This window comes from Leucopleurus acutus (genome assembly GCF_964270905.1).
Source record: "Leucopleurus acutus genome assembly, chromosome: 20".
Taxonomy (NCBI): domain Eukaryota; kingdom Metazoa; phylum Chordata; class Mammalia; order Artiodactyla; family Delphinidae; genus Leucopleurus; species Leucopleurus acutus.
In genome coordinates this window covers 17,530,414-17,548,300 of record NC_139162.1, presented here as the reverse complement: position 1 = coordinate 17,548,300, position 17,887 = coordinate 17,530,414, and the positions used below count along the sequence as shown (strand labels likewise).

Here is a 17,887-nt window from a genome sequence, read left to right as displayed (position 1 = left end):
TTTTTTTTTTTAACTTAGGGATGACTGATGTCTACATTAATGTCTTTTAGTTTGTGTATAGAATTTTTCATGATTGTTTCCACAAATGTTTTGCCTATTAACAACTCTTTGAAAATCCTTACTTGTACCACATGAAGCCCTCAGTAGGCCAATCTTGCTCTAACTCCAGCTGCTCCTCTGTTACCCTCAGACTGAACTTCTACACATTTCCAGTCAGTCCAGTATCATTCCATTTTAGATTGCATGTCTGTAAGGAGTGGTATCTTAAGAGCTGAGAATTCTGTCCTCAACAGAAAGAGTGACAGGTTATTTTCCAGTTACCTGAATATGAAGGAAGGGTTCCTAGGCCAGGCTCAAGTATCCTGACACTTGCTCCTTGAACACTCCAAACTATCTGCTTTACAAATAATTTTGAGAATTGCCAAATGATTGCTAGGATCACTGACACTATCCTGATATGGGCCTTGCAGATCTACTGTTAGGAACTGGGATAATTTGAACACTCTCAAAATCCTTGTTTTAAAAAAAACCCTCTCGGGCTTCCCTGGTGGCGCAGTGGTTGAGAGTCCGCCTGCCGATGCAGGGGACACGGGTTCGTGCCCCGGTCCGGGAAGATCTCACATGCCATGGAGCGGCTAGGTCCATGAGCCATGGCCGCTGAGCCTATGTGTCCAGAGCCTGTGCTCCGCAACGGGAGAGGCCACAACAGTGAGAAGCCCGCGTACCGCAAAAAAAAAAAACAAAAAAAAAACCTCTCACTCAGTTCATGGTCCACCTTCTATGACAGACTAGGTTCTAATTCTCCCCTGTGCTGTCTTGAGCCTCACTGCATCCATTCTTTATGCTTATCCCTCTGATCCAGTTAAAGTATGTCTTCATTTGGCCTCTCTTGCTAATCATACTCTAGTCACACTTTTCTCCAGTTATGCCTCCTTCCTGTCAACAACCCCATCATACCACATCGATCAAACCACTCTTCCTCTCCCAAACTTAACTCAGATTTCATCTCCTTTGGGAACCACCATCAGTTGTAATTGAATGTTCTCCTACTTTAACCACACAGATGAATGCCACATAGAGGAAGTAAAAATGGGAGGTGAGGGAAACTAGGAATGTTGCATTTGCCTCTGCCAGGATCTCTGCTTCTGAATATTTAAGGCATTTAATTAAGAAAGATAGCACATATAATTCAGTTTTTTCCACACATTTAGTCTTTTCACTTTAAAAAAGAGCTGTCCTTTTCTAACTGCCTACACATCCTCCAGGCTACATCACAGTTATGGGAAGAGAAGGCCAAGCCCCACCGTGAGGAGGTAGGGCTCTGCATCATCCAGGTGACTCTCCAGGAAGCGCAGCATCTTCTGCTGGAAGGTTTCGTAGGAAAAGTTCTGGATAACAGGGTGGGCCAAGTTCTTTTCACGGATAATGTTCAGGAGATCATTTCTCAGCTTCTACACAAAGGACCAATTTTTGCAATGTGAGAAAGAAAAACTCCAGTAAAAATTCAATGATGATGAGTTAAAACAAAGCTATCAGAACGTTCACAATGCTGTCAATGATTATCACTGGTACACATATAAGAAGGGAAGCCTACCACAATGTAGAACAAGTCAAAAAATTACTGATCAGCCACAGTAGGTTACTATGTAGCTATAAAAAAAAAAAAGGATGAAGAACTTAACATCTAAAGTACCTTTATACTTTTACATAAAGATCTTTAAACTTCCAAAAAAAGAAAACCAAAAAGGATGAAAAGTTCCCTATGTACTAATATAAAAAGATCTCCAAGATATATTAAGGGAAACAAGCAATTTGCAAAATGCTCAAATTAGTGTGTAGAATATGCTCACATATGTATATGGGAAGAACAGGAAAAATGGATATATGTGTATGTCTGTATATATACACACATGCATACTTATTTGCTTGCATATGCACAGAATATCTCTGTTAAGAATAAAAGAAAAAAACATTGGTTGCCTCTAAGGAGAGGAACGAGATGGCTGAGTCAGACATGAGAGAATTTTCACTAAGCTCTTTTGTTGTACCTTTCGAATGTTGTATTACCTTTTCAAAAACTGAAAATTTATAAAGGAAAAAAAATAAGAGCAGGGTACCAACAGAGCTTTTGACACCAGAAAATAGAAGATAAGTCCTCACCAAGGCAGATTCTCAAGTCTGCAGGATCAATGTTTATGTAAAGTCAGAAGTGTTAATACCAGTGCTGATCACTAAAGTTCTGTCAGAAAGCTGACAGTAATGGGCAAGTAAATGATTTATGTAAAATTTTCAAACAAATTTTTGAAATGCCATTCTAACAGTAAGTTATCCGGGATAAAAGGCAACATGCTCAAGGTGCTGAATATTTAAAGGCGAATATTTAGATAACATTCCTGACTGAGAACCCTTTCCCTGTTTCCCCACAAAAGGCAATGAGCTGGATTTAGGTCACGGGAGCAAAAATATATCAAATTTACCTGAGTTGTGGGGTCCTTGGACATATGTTTTTTCAAAATTTTTGAAGCCTTTTCAAATTCTTTGTTTTTGATACAAATAATGACTGCCTACAAAAGGGGGAAAAAGACTTTTTTTAAAACGGTTGTAATAATGAAAGGTATAATTAGAATATCAAATATCAAAATAAGCTCAACTAAAAAGTAAAACTGAGTCTTACATACCCAAGAACTTTTTCACATTCTATCAAATTCCTGTATTTAAAAACTAACAATTATTATTCAAGCGTATGAACAACCGTACGCTCTTTCAATGTGTAAGGTAGTAGATTTTCAACATTACATTGGATTTTAAAAAAAAATAGCTGATAAAGCAAAATCTGATCTCCTGGATTACAGACATTTACTCAATCTGAATAGGGCTTCCTAAGGAAAGGCAAAATGGACAGGAGTCATCCCAGGTCCCCAGAACAACTGGTTTTGTTCTTTTTGGATGCAAAAGCTTTGATGTAATGGGGGGAATGAGAGGAGGAGATACTGTGGGGTGGGGGGGAGGGGAATAATTTGCTGACCACAGAGTTCTGCTAGTTCCATTCAGGAAAGGCCTGAGGCCAGTTCGCTAGGAGAACCAGCACAGCCTCTCATACTGTAAACCCCAGCGGGCCAACTCCAGTTAAAGTGTGCAGGGAATTGCTGAGACAAACAAACCCAGCTCAGCCACAAGCAGCAAAGAAAGGACAAAGTTTCAGGTAGGATGAGAAGGTCTCTCATCAGCCACAGAGGAAAAGGAGAATCCTTTCGTCAAGACCCCCCAAGAGAACATATGTAGAGGGCAAATAACAGTGACTGAAAATTAAAAAGGATATTTAAAAAACATATGTGCACTTTTTTTAAAAATTAGAAAAGGAAAAATTGGGACCACCTGGAGTTATCTAACAGGATAAAGTAGCTACCTTAAATCCAGTCTCAAAGAAACCTATCTCACACACGAAAAAGGGAAGAAAAACTGGTCCATAGATATTTTCAGTCTTCACAGGGAAGAATTTAAGGAGAAACATACAGACCAAGAGAAGGAGGACTAGCAAGGGAATTCAGAAAGTACAACTCTCTGGTGCTTCTGTCCTCCACTGCTGAACACAGCCACACAGGGCAAAGGAAACTGGTGTCAAACGCTTCTGGAGAGCAGGCACAACACTAAGTTCCTACTGCCAGGGAGGGAACAAAGTAAATAAGTCTTTTCATTTTAATCAGATCATCATATTCACTTTTACATCATTTTCAGCAGAAAAACTATACTAAGACTATACTTGTCTTCTTGAAGCATACAAAGGTTTTACTTTTTATAAATCGTTTAGGTCCTATTACATTGGTTTTTTTTAAAGATTTTTTTTGATGTGGACCATTTTTAAAGTCTTTATTGAATTTGCTACTATATTGCTTCTGTTTTATGTTTTGGTTCTTTGGCCACGAGGCACTGGAATCTTAGGTCCCCAACCAGGGATCGAACCCACACTTCCCGCATTGGAAGGCAGTCTTAACCACTGGACCGCCAGGGAAGTCCCAGGTCCTATTACGTTTTAAAATGTTATTTAACTTGCATAAAGTAAAATTAACTTTTTTGGCATACTGTTCTAACACATGTATCAACTTCTGTAACCACCACAATGATACCAAAAACCTTGGATCAAATAAACCTCCCTTGTGCTGCACTCTGTAGTCACCTCCTCCCCATCCCTAACCCCTGATCTTTTCACTGTTTCATCTCTTCAGAATGTCATATAAATGGAATCATACAGTATATATGAAATCACACAGCTTAATTTTTAAAGGATGTAGCCTTGAGTCTAGCTTCTTTCCCTCAGTATAATGTCCTGGAGATCTATCTGTATTGTTGCATTATCAGTAGTTCCTGCTACCTTATTGATGAAGCAGTGTTCTGTTGTATGGATGTACCAGTTTGTTTATCCATTCACCCACTGGAAAAACAGTTGGGTGGTCTGCAATTCTGGTGATTATGAATAGAGGTGTTAAAACATTTATGTACAGATTTTGGTGTGACCATAACTTCATTTCTCTAAGGTAAATACCCAGGGGTGGGACTGCTGGGTCATTTGGAAAATGCATGTTTATAAGAAATGGCCAAACTGTTTTCTTGAATGGCTATACCATTCTGCACCCCATCAGCAATGTATGAGGGTTCCAGTTGCTCCACATTCACACTAGCACTTGTTAGTGTTAGTAGTTTTTAAAGTTTAGCCACTCTCATAGGTATGTCCCAGTATTCTCTGTGGTTTTAATTTGTATTTCCCTATTGACTAAATGATGAGCATCTTTTCATGTGCTTATTTGCTATCTGTGTATTCTCTTTGGTTGTTTTTTTAAAATAGTCGTGTTTGTTTTCTTGTTCATTTTGAGAGTTCATTCTCTGAACAGTGTTTTTCTCAGAACAAAAGTTTTAATTTTGATGAAGTCCACTTTATGCTCTTGCAGATCTTGCTTTTAGTGTCATATCTAAAAACTTTTTAGCCTAAGTCCAGGACATGAAGATTTTTTTTTTCAAGTTTTCTTCTAAAAGTTTTATAGCTTTACATTTTACATTCAGATTGTGATCCACTTTGAATCAATTTTGGTATGAGTTTTAGGTCAAAGTTCATTTATTTTTTGCATAGGGACATCCAATTGTTTTAATTCCAGTTGTTGAAGACTATCCTTTTTCCGTTGAATATCTTTTTCCATTGAAATGCCTTCATATTTTTTGTTAAAAATTGATCAGTCATATTTGTGTGGGTCTATTTCTGGACTCTCTCTTCTGTTCCACGAATCTATATATCTACAGTCACGAGTACTGTAGCTTTATAGTAATTCTTAAAATTGGGTAGTGAGTCCTCCAGCTTCATTCTTCTTTTACAAAATTGTTTTCGTTATTTTAGTCTTTTTTTTAACCTTACCATATGTCTTTTAGAATCAGTATCGACAGAAAATCCTGCTGAGATTGTGATTAGAATTACATTAAATCCATAGATTAATTGGAGAGAACTGACATCTTAACTATATTAGGTCTTCCAATCCATGAACAGGGTATGTCTTTCCATTTAATAGGTTGTGATTTCTTCATCAGCATTTTGTTGTTTTCCACATACAGATCCTACACATAGACTTATACATATTTTCCTTTTCTTTTTTGGAGCTATTGTAAATAACTGTTCTGGTAATTTCATTGCAGATTTTCATTTTCATTTCATTTCACTGCTAGCATACGAAAATATGATTGATTTTATGTGTTGATCTTGTATCCTGCAGTCTGGCTAAACTTACTTATTATAGCTTTTTTGGTATATTCCATGGAATTTTCTGTATGGATAGCCATGTCATCTGGAAAAAGGGACAATTTTATTCCTTGTTTTCCAGTCTGTTGCCTTTTATTTCTTTTTCTTGACTTACTGCACTGGCTAGGTCTGCTGGTATGATGTAGAGTGGAAGTGGTGAGAACGGACACCTTTGCCTTATTTTGGATCTTAAGGTCAAAGCATTCCATTCTTCACCATTAACTATGTTACCTGTAGTTTTTTTTGTAGATGACTTTTATCAGGTTGAGGAAGTTCCCTTCTATTCCTGGTGTGCTGAGTGTTTTTACCATGAACTAATGTTGAATCTTGTCAAACGTTTTTTTGCTTCAATTGATATGACCATATGGTTTTTCCTTTGGACCAACAGGGTAAATTACATTCACTGATTTTCAAATACTGAACCAGCCTTGCATTCCTGGGGCTTTAGTTTCCCTATTCTGCCACACACTAACTGCATCTGCATCCAGGACTAAGCATCAGGATAGACAGTAAAAAAAAAAAAGGAATGGAATCCACTTCAAGTTCTGGGAGTCACAGCTCCACTGCTAAAGAGAAGGGCTTCTCTTCCTTTAGGTTTAGGTGCCTGCTCTCCTGCCACTGTCATCACTGGGTCACTGCTGCTACCAGTGTAGTAATGCCTGGGTGCTAGGATAGAGAAGGGAAAAAAGGAAAAAAAAAAAACCCAAAAAACGAGATTTCTTCCACCCTCTCTGATCCTTAGCAGATCCCCTTTCCTGCTCTTCAGACCAGAGAGAGCCTCTCTTGGAGTTCTTTCTATTCACACCTGGGGTGCACTTCCAGGTTTCAGGATCCTTCAAGTCCAGGCCTGGTGATACTGGAAAGGGAAAAAATGGTAATCTACTCATCACCAGTTTGGTGGACCTTCATATTCCGGTCTTCTCCATTAGCTTACTACCCTTTACATTTCTGAGTTCTCCATTCATTCTGTCCAGGATTTATACTTGCATTAAGAAAGACAGAAGAAGGGCTTCCCTGGGTCCAATGGTTAAGACTCTGTGCTTCCACTGCAGGGGGCACAGTTTTGATCCCTGGTCAGGGAACTAAGATCCCACATGCAATGTGGTGTGGCCAAAAATAAATAAATAAAAGAAAGAAGAATATGCTTATCTATCTTTCCCAGAACTGGAACACAGCTCTCCTACTATGTTTAATTTGTGAAACAAGAAAGGAAATGTGAATGCTTTCAAAATCTTAATTGAAAGTCTGCCTCCGAAGTTTGTACTATGAGCTTTTTTAAAACTATGCATTAATTTCCTGAGAAGTTTTTTCATTTGTTTTTGTTTCTTAAGAGATCAAACTTTGCTTTTTGAAAACTTGAAAGTTTTTGAAATAAGTATAATTTCTTCTCTTATGTTTCTGTTAAGGTTCTTACCATCTAAGCAATAGCAATGGTCTCTGGCTAACTTAAACAAAAGGGAAATTCCAAGCACAGATTTTCAATATAGGTGAGACAGGTTTACGTTAGAGGCAAGGCCAGAAAGGACATAAGAAGAGAAAACCAAACTCACAGAAATGAAGAAAGGCTAAAAAAGCAAACTCACCAAAGAAACCAGGCTGTTATGGGAAGCACAGATGCTCAAAAAGCCTTGACAAGCTTTTTGTTTCAAGAATTAAAGTTTCAAGACATTGTGTCTGATGCACCAGCCCCTCAAATGTGGTAAGGTCCTCAAAGAAAATCAAGGTGCTATTACCAAAGGTACACAGCAAAAGCAACACCTAAATGCTTCCCAAGAACATGCCATATATGTTACTCTCTCCTGTTCACAGAAATCTGAGGCATCTCTCTTTTAGTTATGAAAAGAAAACCAATGTAGTCTCAATATTATTATCAGCTTACAGAAGCAATTCTCAAACTTTTTGGTCTCAGGATTCTTTCTTTATACTGTAAACTGTTAATGAGGACCCCAAAGAGCTTTTGTTTATGTGGGTTATATCCGTTGTATTCACTGTATTAGAAATATAAAACTGAGAAAAATTTTAAATATTTATTAATTCATTAAAAAATAACAAACTCATTACAGGTTAACATAAATAACATATCTTTATGAAAAATTACTTATTTAATAAAAGTTTAATGAGAAGGGTGGTATTGTTTTACATTTTTCCAAATCTCCTTAATACCTGGTTTAATAGAAGAAAGATGGTATTCTCATATCTGCTTCTGCATTTCTTCTGTTGTGATATGTTGTTTTGGTTGAAATATATTAAAAAATCTGGCCTCACACAGATATAAAGTTGGAAAAGGGAGTAGTATTTTAATAGCTCTTTCAGAAAATGTGGACATTCTTCTTTGACTCTACACCAAACTTTGGCAAGTGAACTCTTCATCGTTATTACATTAAAATCTGTTAGTCTGTCTTGCACTTTTAATGGATCTGTTACCCATGAATGATTTTGCAGTACAATTCATCGATCATTTGGAAATTAGTGGTTTACTGAGTCATGATCTTCCAAATGTTGATACATTCATTAAAAATCTTTTTTAAATCACAGTTGTTAATATCACCATCAATCATATCAGAAAAGTCTGAATATTGGGAAGCTACCAAGCACATGAATATAAGTTTTCCAAAATTCTAATTTTCACCTGAAAGCTTGAATTTTACCTCTGCCAACAAATACTGTCACTTGTTCTCCTTGAAGTGACTGCCAGATTACCACATCTGAATAACCAAAGTTTGTCAGTTATTTCAAGTAAAAATGGTACTCCATTACAAAAGCAGCTAGATCAGCAGCATGCAACTCAATCACACAAGTACTTATCGGGAAGAAAACCATCATGTTTTTGTATGCAGCAGAAATGCTACAGAAAAACTTCCTATATTGTCAGACTAAATACTGGAAAAACGTCTGCTCAAGACTTAATAAAATTAGTAATTTTTACTGCTTCATCAAAGACATTCTTAATTAAAACTGGCTGTTTTTTATTTTTTTAAACTGCAAGCATGTGGCAATGAAGAATACAATGACTACCAGTACAATTTACCACTGCCTTGGTCACGGTCACGCTAAGGCACCAGAAATTTTTACCCGTCACTGTTTTTGCATCATCAGTGTAAATGTCAGTGCACTGAAAACCTCAACTAACATTTTGGCATTATTGTAAAGATAGTTTTGACCCCTGAAAGGGTCCCGAAGACCTGCAAAGATCCCTGGATCATACATTGAGAAGCTCTAACTTAACAAACAACTTATTTGATAAGCTTTTTAAAAAATTTAATAAACTTTAAGATAAATTGCTGTGATACTTTAGAGATCTTAAAAACGCATCAAAAAGCTTCAATGAGCCGAGGCATTCCAAGGTAACAAATTCTATGACTAAATGAGAAATTAAAAAAATAAATCAGAGACATGTGATACAGTATCATTTAATAACTTGGATATCAAGGTAACTATGGTAGCCAGCCTCTAAGATGGCTCCCAATGATACCCACCTCCTGCATAGTGCGATTCCACCCACAAATTCCAGCTGGTCAGGTCTGTGTGGCCAAGAGCATATGGCAGAAGTGGTAATGTCACTTCTGAGATTAGTTTATAAAGACTACAGCTTTCTGTCTTGGGCTCTTGTTCTCTGGGATCCTCTAGGGGAAGCAAGCTATCTCGTTGTAAGTAGCCCTAAGGAGCCCGAGGAGCTGAAGTCTCCAGCCAACAGCCAGCGAGGAAGTGAGTCCTGCTAACATCCATGTGAGGGAGCATGGAAGCAGACCCATCAGTCCTGGTTGAGTCTTGAGATGACTGCAACCCTGGCAGGCAGCTTGACTATCATCTCACGAGAGACCTCGAGTAGGAAACACAGCTAAATCACTACCAGCTTCTTGACTCTTGGAAACTGAGAGATAATATTTATTGTTTTAAGCTGTTAAATTTGGGGTTAATTTGTTACACAGCAGTCAACAGTAATATAGTAAGTAACAAGAGATCTGGTACCTGGTGGAAAATGAAAAAGCAGAAGGGAGTCAACATAAGAAAATGGTTGACTATTTTAAGGGAATCTGGTTTTCCTTAATAGATTTTTCCTAATGAAGCCCCCAAACTAATCTATGAACTTAAATAATAAATATTCAACTGAAAGATAAAAGCCCATAGACTCTACCAGAAGAGCAGGCAGAAGACAGATCTATACCCCTTGTGTTCTGGAGGAGTTGCATTTCTGAATTAGCTGGCTACTTAACAGTAGTTACATAAAGTACCCTGAACTGGTACCACTTCTTCCCATCCAAAAGATCCTTAGCTATTCTGCAAGTAGCCCTGGATTTCTCCTCCCTTGCTAATATGTCTTTTCTGGCATTTTACCTCCAACACAAACCTGACTTACCTATACTAAAAATCTATTCTTGTAATCGTTCCTCCTTGGAATTGGAATTTCCTAAGCATTCTTTGTAAGTCCAACAGTAGTTCCTGCCCAAGGTCCTTAACTGAATAATCTGCACCCCACACACAGTTTTTTAACTGTTGTTTTTTTAAACAGGGTGTCTGAGTACCCAGCACATAGCCAAGGGACAGAAAGTCTTTGCTAAACAAGGTTTTGTCCCTTACCGCCCCCACCCCCAAGATCCCATCCTTTTATGAGGTGCTGTTATCTTTTCTTACCAATTTCCTTACTTTTACCGCCAAGGCAATGCTGAGCTGTTGTCCTTCAGTCCCCACCTCTGCATCTGCTTCCACACCCCCAGCCTTGGTTATTGGAGAAGAAAAAGCTTTTTCTGACTGGTTTCCATGGCTGCTTCAATGTTTTAAATATAAATAAGTTCCACTACTTGAAGCTACCTGAGCCATGACATAGTTCCAGTCCCAAATTCCTAGACATTCTACAAGCTTTTTTCTTGTCGAGAACACTGCCTGCGCCAGCCTTCTACCACTACTGTTTTTCAAAATGGCTGATATCTCAGCACCTCTGATTCTGTCTGTTCAAGGGGAATGTTCCCTAAGCCTCTTTCTGCAATTGCATGAAAGAGCTCAAAGCAGTCCCACATTTCCCAAGGCACCAGCTATTCTCCTTGGTCTATAATAAACAAGGGTGACAAGATCCTAGCCCATTTACTTTTAGCCCTTTCACAGTGCTGCTCTGAATGGTAATAATAACCTACAAAATGTCATTCTTCAATGCCAACTCACTTCCTGTGTACTGTGGCCCCTCCTGCCAGGGCCACAAGGGAGACCACCCAAATCACAAAAGCTGAGCCATTAACAGTTCTTTCCAAGTCTGGGCTAGGAAAGGGTCACCTGATTTTCGAAATAACATCTATGTGTGTGAGTTATGTGTTCTGAGTGTGCTCTGCTCACTTGCTCTCTCTCCATCCCTGTTTGTCCTCCACCCCACACAAAAAAGATAAGCAGATGCCTCAAAGACCTCTGATCTTTGGTAAAAGAAAAAAAAATTTAAAATAGAGCCTTACAGCCTCCTTGACCAGTTTTCTACTGGATTCGACCACTGCCTCTGTCAGTGTAAATTCCGTTTTAATCATCTCCAGCACATTGATAGCTGATTCCAGTGGTGTGAGCTCAGCCTCCATATCAAAGGAACAGTCTAGGACAAAGAGCACAATTTTCACTTTAACCTATTTTCTAAAGAGCAGAAGAATTATGTTCATATATATATATGTGTATATATATATATAGAAAAGAAACATGCAAATATAGTAAGATTTGCATTTAATTTGCTTACATACTGGCTACAGGCTTACAAACATGTTAAGGGTCCAAATTCAAATCCATGAATTTCAAGTGACTAATTTTCAAGACAGGTAAAAAGTTATTTTTTAACACATGCATCTGTATCTCAAATGGCAGGATCAGATACAAACGGCCAGAAACTAAAGATCATTTTGCTAAACAGCTGTCAAGTTCAATTTAGGAAAAGAAAAAAAAAGTGCTCATAGTTTAAAAAGACTCTATTATGGAGGAAAAATGGCCATCTTCACATAATTCACTTTACAAAGCAACAAAGTTGGGGCGAGCAAGAAACAGGTGGGAGGAAATAAAAAACATAGAAAAGCAGCCAAGAGAATACTAAGTGGAGAAAACTAAGGCCAGAGAATAAACACCGTGATTGAAACATAGTAGCCCACCTTAACCCTGAACCCTTCAGTCTAGGATGTAAGTTTGAAAACAACGTAACCCTAAATAAGTGAAGCCCAGAGAAGAACATAAAAAATAGCCATACCTAAATTTTCTCCTTCTTCAATGCGCGACAGACACTGCATAACCCGCAGCAGCCGAGACACGGTATGCTCCTTCCCCAAGGGCCTGACAAGCAAAGCTGGGAGAGAAGACATTGTTGGCTCGGCGACCCCCCAGCCGCTACACTCGGGCCCCACAGATCACCTTCCCAGGAGCCCCAGCCTCCTTCCCCAGGCCCGGCCCTCACCCTGCATGATGTCCCGGATCTGCCTGAAGTCCCCGTACCGGCTACCCCGAAAGGCCCGCAGCGCCTCGTGGAAGTAGAACTTGAGCACCCAGCGGTTGACTGCCTCCTCCAGCCGCGCCTCCCCCGCGCCCCGCTCCGCGGAGCCCCCCAGCCTCGGTGCGTGGCGCCCCCGCCGAGCCCGCCCGCCACTGCGGGACGCCCGCCTGCCTGCAGCCCTCCCGCTGCTGTCGCTGCTCCCGCCTCCTCCCGCCATCGCGTCCGATCGCTGCGCGCCCTCCCTGCCGGGACGCTTCTTCGACTGTGACGCCGCCGGGTCACGCACAACGCCCGGGCCGGAAGCGGAGCCAGCCGTCCCGGCTCCCGCGGCCATGATACGGACGGCGTTCCGAGCCGCCCGCGGGCTTCTGGGAGGGCAAGGACCGGTCGCTCCCAGCCTTCCTCTTGGACCCCGTAGTTCCCGGTGTGCCGGCCGCAATGCCTGCTGGGACTTGAAGTCCATGCTGCTCAGATGGGTAAATCAACGGCGGTAGGAGGTGTCAACTTTGCTCCGAAATTGTGGAACGCTATACTAGAGACGCTGGGCTGTGTATAAAATATTGAAAAATAAAATAAATTATTAAACATTTTTAAAATCGTGAAATGTAAAATGCAGAGAGGAAACTGTATTAAACAAGTTTACATTTTAACAAGTAAAGCAAAAGGCCAGTGTTAACCCAGCCGAGGTCAAGAAATAGAATATGGCCGGCACCGCAGGAACCTCTAAGACATATAAGACGTATAATTAGAAAAAAATTGTTTTTCTTTTTCTTAAAATTTTTCCCTTTTTAAATTTTTGTTTTTTCTTTTTTAAATTCTTTTTTCTAAGACATAGTTTTTGAATTACAAAAATAGCACATTAGAACACTTAGAAAAAATAATCAAAACGTTAACATTTAAATCAGCCATAATCCCACACGAAAAGGTAAGTTGGCATTTAGGTTTCTAGCATTCCAATGTCTTGTATACCTATTTGTGTGTGTGTGTGTATGTGTGTGTGTGTGCGTGCGCGCACGCAAAACTGAGATTATACTATGTATATTTTATATAACCTTCATTTTGCATTTTTCCATGTCATTAATTTTTTTTCTACAGTATCTTTAGCAGCTACATAGCATTCCAATATATGGATGAACCAACGTCTTCTTTATCTAAACCACTATTGTAAGACGTTTAGGTTATTTCAAAATTTTGCAATTCTAGACAGTCTCAATATTAGAAACATCCAACTGTATCATTGCAGAAATTCATAATTGTTTCCTTAGGATAATTTCCTTAAAGTAGAATTACTGAGTTGAAGAATACACAGTAGAACACGGATCAGAACATTCACTCTTCCCTTTTATTTTGAACATTGTGCAGACTCCTTAAAATGACTTATAAAGCTTGAAGAATTCGCCTATTTGCCAACCTCATTTTGGGCTCACGTTTTGTGTGTGTGTGTATACAACTTCTATCATTTCCTTTTCACCTACTACTCAATTTGCCCAGAGCCTTCATCTTGTCCATTCCAGCCTAACAGAATCCTTCCTGTTCTTCAAGCCTCACTTAGAAGACATTTCACCATTTCTTGACTTTCTGGATTAGGTTAAATCCCCTTGCTGCTCCCTCCTTAGCACCTCCTACTTCACCCTTCCTGAAATACGTTCTTCACAGTTAGCTCCTTTGGGGGCTGGTACTCTGTCTTCCTTTTTACCCTGCATCCCAGAACCTAGCCCAGGGCCTGTCACATTTCTTGAGGTTGGATGGAATTGAGTAGGCACGTAAGGATTTTGATACATGTTGAAAAACTGTACCACCAGCAAATTATATTTACTGAAATTTAATTTCATGTCCACCAACAAACTACATTTACTCAAATAGGAACATTCTTACAGCTGCCTCCCATTTCTTACATGTTTGTGTCTTGATTTTCTAGATACAGAACAGCTGACTACATAATCTTATGACTGCACAGGATAATTTCCCTGAGTTCTTTTGTCCCTTTCTATCCTTGTAGATAGGCCTGGAGAGGTCCCTTTCTCCTTTTCAAGTCTGTTCTTGTCCAACCCCAGTTCCAAATCCACTTCCATCCTCCACCTTACTGGACATGTTCCTGAGCCTTACTTACTTCTTTGCAGTTCTGTGATGGATTTGCCACACTGACCTTGGAGAGCCTGTTCCCCACTTCTTCATTGTGTGTATCACTATCTTCCACATCTACCATATCTTCCACAGGCAGAAGAGTGGGTGAGTAAGGGGCATTTCCAAAGGACTGGATAGGCCTGCAGTGGTGTAGGAAGGAAGTGGGGATATAGGATGTAAGCCAACTATCGGTATCTCTGATGCTCTTGGAATTCACCACCCAGTATCTGGACTAAATAGAGAAATCCCATTTCTGGTGGGTGGGTGTGCCCCCTCCATGGGAGGCCTAGTAACTGGTCTAGCTTCAAAAGCTGTTCTGCCAACCCCACTGGACTAGAATCAGCAAAGATCAAGTTTGGGGCCACTAAAGGACAACTCAGGAGGGCAAGTGACAGCATCAGTGAGGATGTGAAATGACATGATGGATCCTTGAATGAATTAGACACAGACCTTAATCTGTACAGTATCCTGATCTGACAAAATCTTTGTATGGTGAACATTCCAGAATAGGGGAAGAGGCCTCTCAGTCTGACAGATCTTTGGTGAGTGTGGCTACTTTGTGATCCCAGTCTGCCTGCCTTAACCAGGAGCCAAATTACCTGCCTCAGATCCTGACTGTTCCATTTGCTAGACGTGTAACTTTGAGCAAGTTACTTACTTATCCATCTCTGTGCCCCTGTTTCCTCATGTGTCAAGTACAAATAATAGAGGTACCTCATGGTGATTGTATGAAACTTAAATGAATTACTATTTCCAGTGCCCTTAGTGAAGGGCTTGGCTTGTTGTGAGGACTCAGTAAGTGTGAGCTATTTTTATTAACTCAGCCATTGCCTGCCTGAAAAGTCTTTCCTCCTCTTCTCTATCAAAAATCTTCTCATTTTTCTTTTTTTTTAAGTTAAGGTATAACTCACATAAATTGCATAAATATTAAGTGAAAAGCTTGATGAGTTTTCTCCCCATTTTTCAAAGTCCCACCATTATATGGTTGTCCCAACATCACTCTCTTTCTTATCACAAATACCTAACTCTCATCTAAGGAATCTGATTTGAGGAATTTCAGGGCTTCATGCCCTCTCCATGGGCACCAGCAGGAGGCAGTGTGGTATAGGGGAAAAGCCACAGTCAGCATGTTAAGGACCAAATAGGCGTATCCTGGCCCAACAACTTAACAGGAGTACCTCAGAGATGTTGCAGGTTTGGTTCCAGACCACCGCAATGAAGTAAGTCACACGAATTTTTTGGTTTCCCAGCGCATATAAAAGTTACGTTTACACTATACTGTGATCTATTAAGTGTGCGTAGCGTTATGCCAAAAAAAAACCACCTTAGTTTAATAATACTTTTTTTTAATAATACTTTTTTTAATGCATTCTTTTATTAAATTAATTTGTTAATTTATGGCTGCGTTGGGTGTTCGTTGCTGCGCGTGTGCTTTCTCTAGTTGCGGAGAGCGGGGGCTACTCTTCGTTGCGACGCGCCGGCTTCTCATTGCGGTAGCTTCTCTTGTTGCGGAGCACAGACTCTAGGCACGCGGGCTTCAGTAGTTGTGACATGTGGGCTTAGTAATTGTGGCTCAAGGGCTCTAGAGCACAGGCTCAGAAGCTGTGGCACACGTGCTTAGTTGCTCTGTGGCATGTGGGATCTTCCTGGACCAGGGCTCGAACCTGTGTACCCTGCATTGGCAGGTGGATTCTTAACCACTGCACCACCAGGGAGGTCCCCTTTAATTATACTTCATTGCTAAAAAATGCTGTCATTCTGAGCCTTCAGTGAATCATAATCTCTTTGCAATAGTAGCGTCAAAGATCACCATAACAAATATAATGCCAATAAAAAATTTTGAAATATTGCAAGAATTACCAAAATGTGACACAGAGAAACAAAGTGAGCAAATGCTCTTGGGAAAATGGTGTCTGTAGCCTTGCTCCACACAGGGTTGCCACAAACCTTCAATTTGCCAAAAACACAATATCTGTGACCCACAATAAAACGATGTATACCTGTACTGGCTTGGGTAAGAATTTAACCTCTGGAAGCCTTGTTTTCCCAATCAAGGATGAGAGGCTACCAAATGGACCCTTCAGAGGGTTGTGGTGAAGATGAAATAAGGCCTATAAACAATGCCTGATATATTCCAGTTAAATCAGTAAGGTTCTAACAAATAACTAATACCCAGTGTCAGGGACGGTGCTGTGAAACAGGCACTTTCAGCCAGTGCTGGTGAGAAGGTAAATCAGTACAACTTTTCTGGAGACCAACTCAGAAAAAAGAAAAAAAAAAGCAAGAGCCATAAAAATTCCATTTTTTAGAAACTTATCCTATGGAAAAATCATAAATGAGCACCAAGATTTAAGTACAAGGATTTTTCATCACAGGATTACTTATTATGTACAAAAAATTAGAACTGAAACAATCTGATAATAAAATTATTAACTAAGTCATTCATAGTAAGGAATTTTATTCGGTAATAAAAATTATGCCCCCCATAAAATAAATAAATAATTATGGACCCAAAGATTATTTCATGCTCAAGATATAATAAGAAGAGAAAAAGATAGAAACATATAATGTGACAACAAAGTTATGGAAATAATAATCATATAAAAATTTTTTTGCACATTCACTATTTATTACTTACTATGCTAGGGTGCCTTACATCTGTCATTTCATTTAATTTTCACCAAAATCCTATAAAAGAGGTCTCATTTTACCAGTGTTAAAGATGAATAAACTGAGACTCCAGGAGGTTAAGTGACTTGTCTAAGATATCATAATGAGTATGTTTGAGTCAGATTTTAGATCCAGATATGTTTGCTATTAACCAAGATAGAATGACAAGAGATTTCAAGTTTTTCTTCCTTAGACTTTTCTATGTTTTCCTAATTTTCTACAATGAGTAGGGGGAAAAGATCTCCAATAATGTTATCTTTTATGAAGCCTTAGTATGGTGCCTGACTCATAGAAGAAGCTCAAGAGAGCTCCAGAGTCTAACTTCCTGTCTAGGACAGCATTTTCTGTCAGACGTTACATGAGATTGTCTTGCATGGTGCACCAACATTAAAAATATTAATAATGATGAATTTTTGAAAACATGCACTTGAAATATGTATATATCAATCAAGCCTGTTACTGTTGGATATTATTGCTCAGAACAAAGCTTGAGTAGGTATTTAGGTTAAAAAAAAGTGAGTAATATAAAGAAAATGTGATGTGAGTACAGGTGGCCTGTGGAGGTACCAAATATTGTGAAGGTGACATGTGAGTGCTAAAGTTCTGCAAAATACTGTTCTGGCTTCTGTGGGCTGGAGAACAGCAAGAGGGAATGAAGCCCAGCGTGGACTGGAGTTCTTCAGGCCTTTTGATTCAGCACATGGGACGTTTGTGTCAAGCACACACCTAGCTAGTCCCTCCCAACCCCCCCAGGCCAAAGTTCTCTGTGGTCAGCAGTGAGAGTGACAGAAATTCAATAGAGGGGGGCATTGAGGTGGAATTAGAGGCAATCTAGTTGGGAGGCTAAACGAGGGAAGTGTCTTGAAGCC

The 17,887-nt window shown here is 39.5% G+C and overlaps 2 protein-coding genes across 4 annotated transcripts in view; one reads left to right on the top strand and one right to left on the bottom strand.

Moving 5' to 3' along the window:
• NIP7 (nucleolar pre-rRNA processing protein NIP7) overlaps positions 1–17,887 on the top strand; it is a 65,386-nt gene that overhangs the window by 21,345 nt on the left and 26,154 nt on the right. The window lies entirely within an intron of this gene.
• TERF2 (telomeric repeat binding factor 2) overlaps positions 1–17,887 on the bottom strand; it is a 37,460-nt gene that overhangs the window by 10,466 nt on the left and 9,107 nt on the right. For 2 of the 3 annotated variants that reach the window (XM_082862058.1, XM_082862060.1), the window contains exons 2-6: positions 12,189–12,770; positions 11,985–12,080; positions 11,218–11,348; positions 2,478–2,564; positions 1,305–1,451 (exon numbers count right to left, since the gene is read on the bottom strand). In XM_082862058.1, coding sequence (XP_082718184.1) covers positions 1,305–1,451; positions 2,478–2,564; positions 11,218–11,348; positions 11,985–12,080; positions 12,189–12,687 — 960 coding nt within the window. In that variant the 5' untranslated portion in view covers positions 12,688–12,770. Of the gene's footprint in view, positions 1–1,304; positions 1,452–2,477; positions 2,565–11,217; positions 11,349–11,984; positions 12,081–12,188; positions 13,097–17,887 lie in introns of those variants that run through there. The other variant, XM_082862059.1, reaches the window with a different exon arrangement.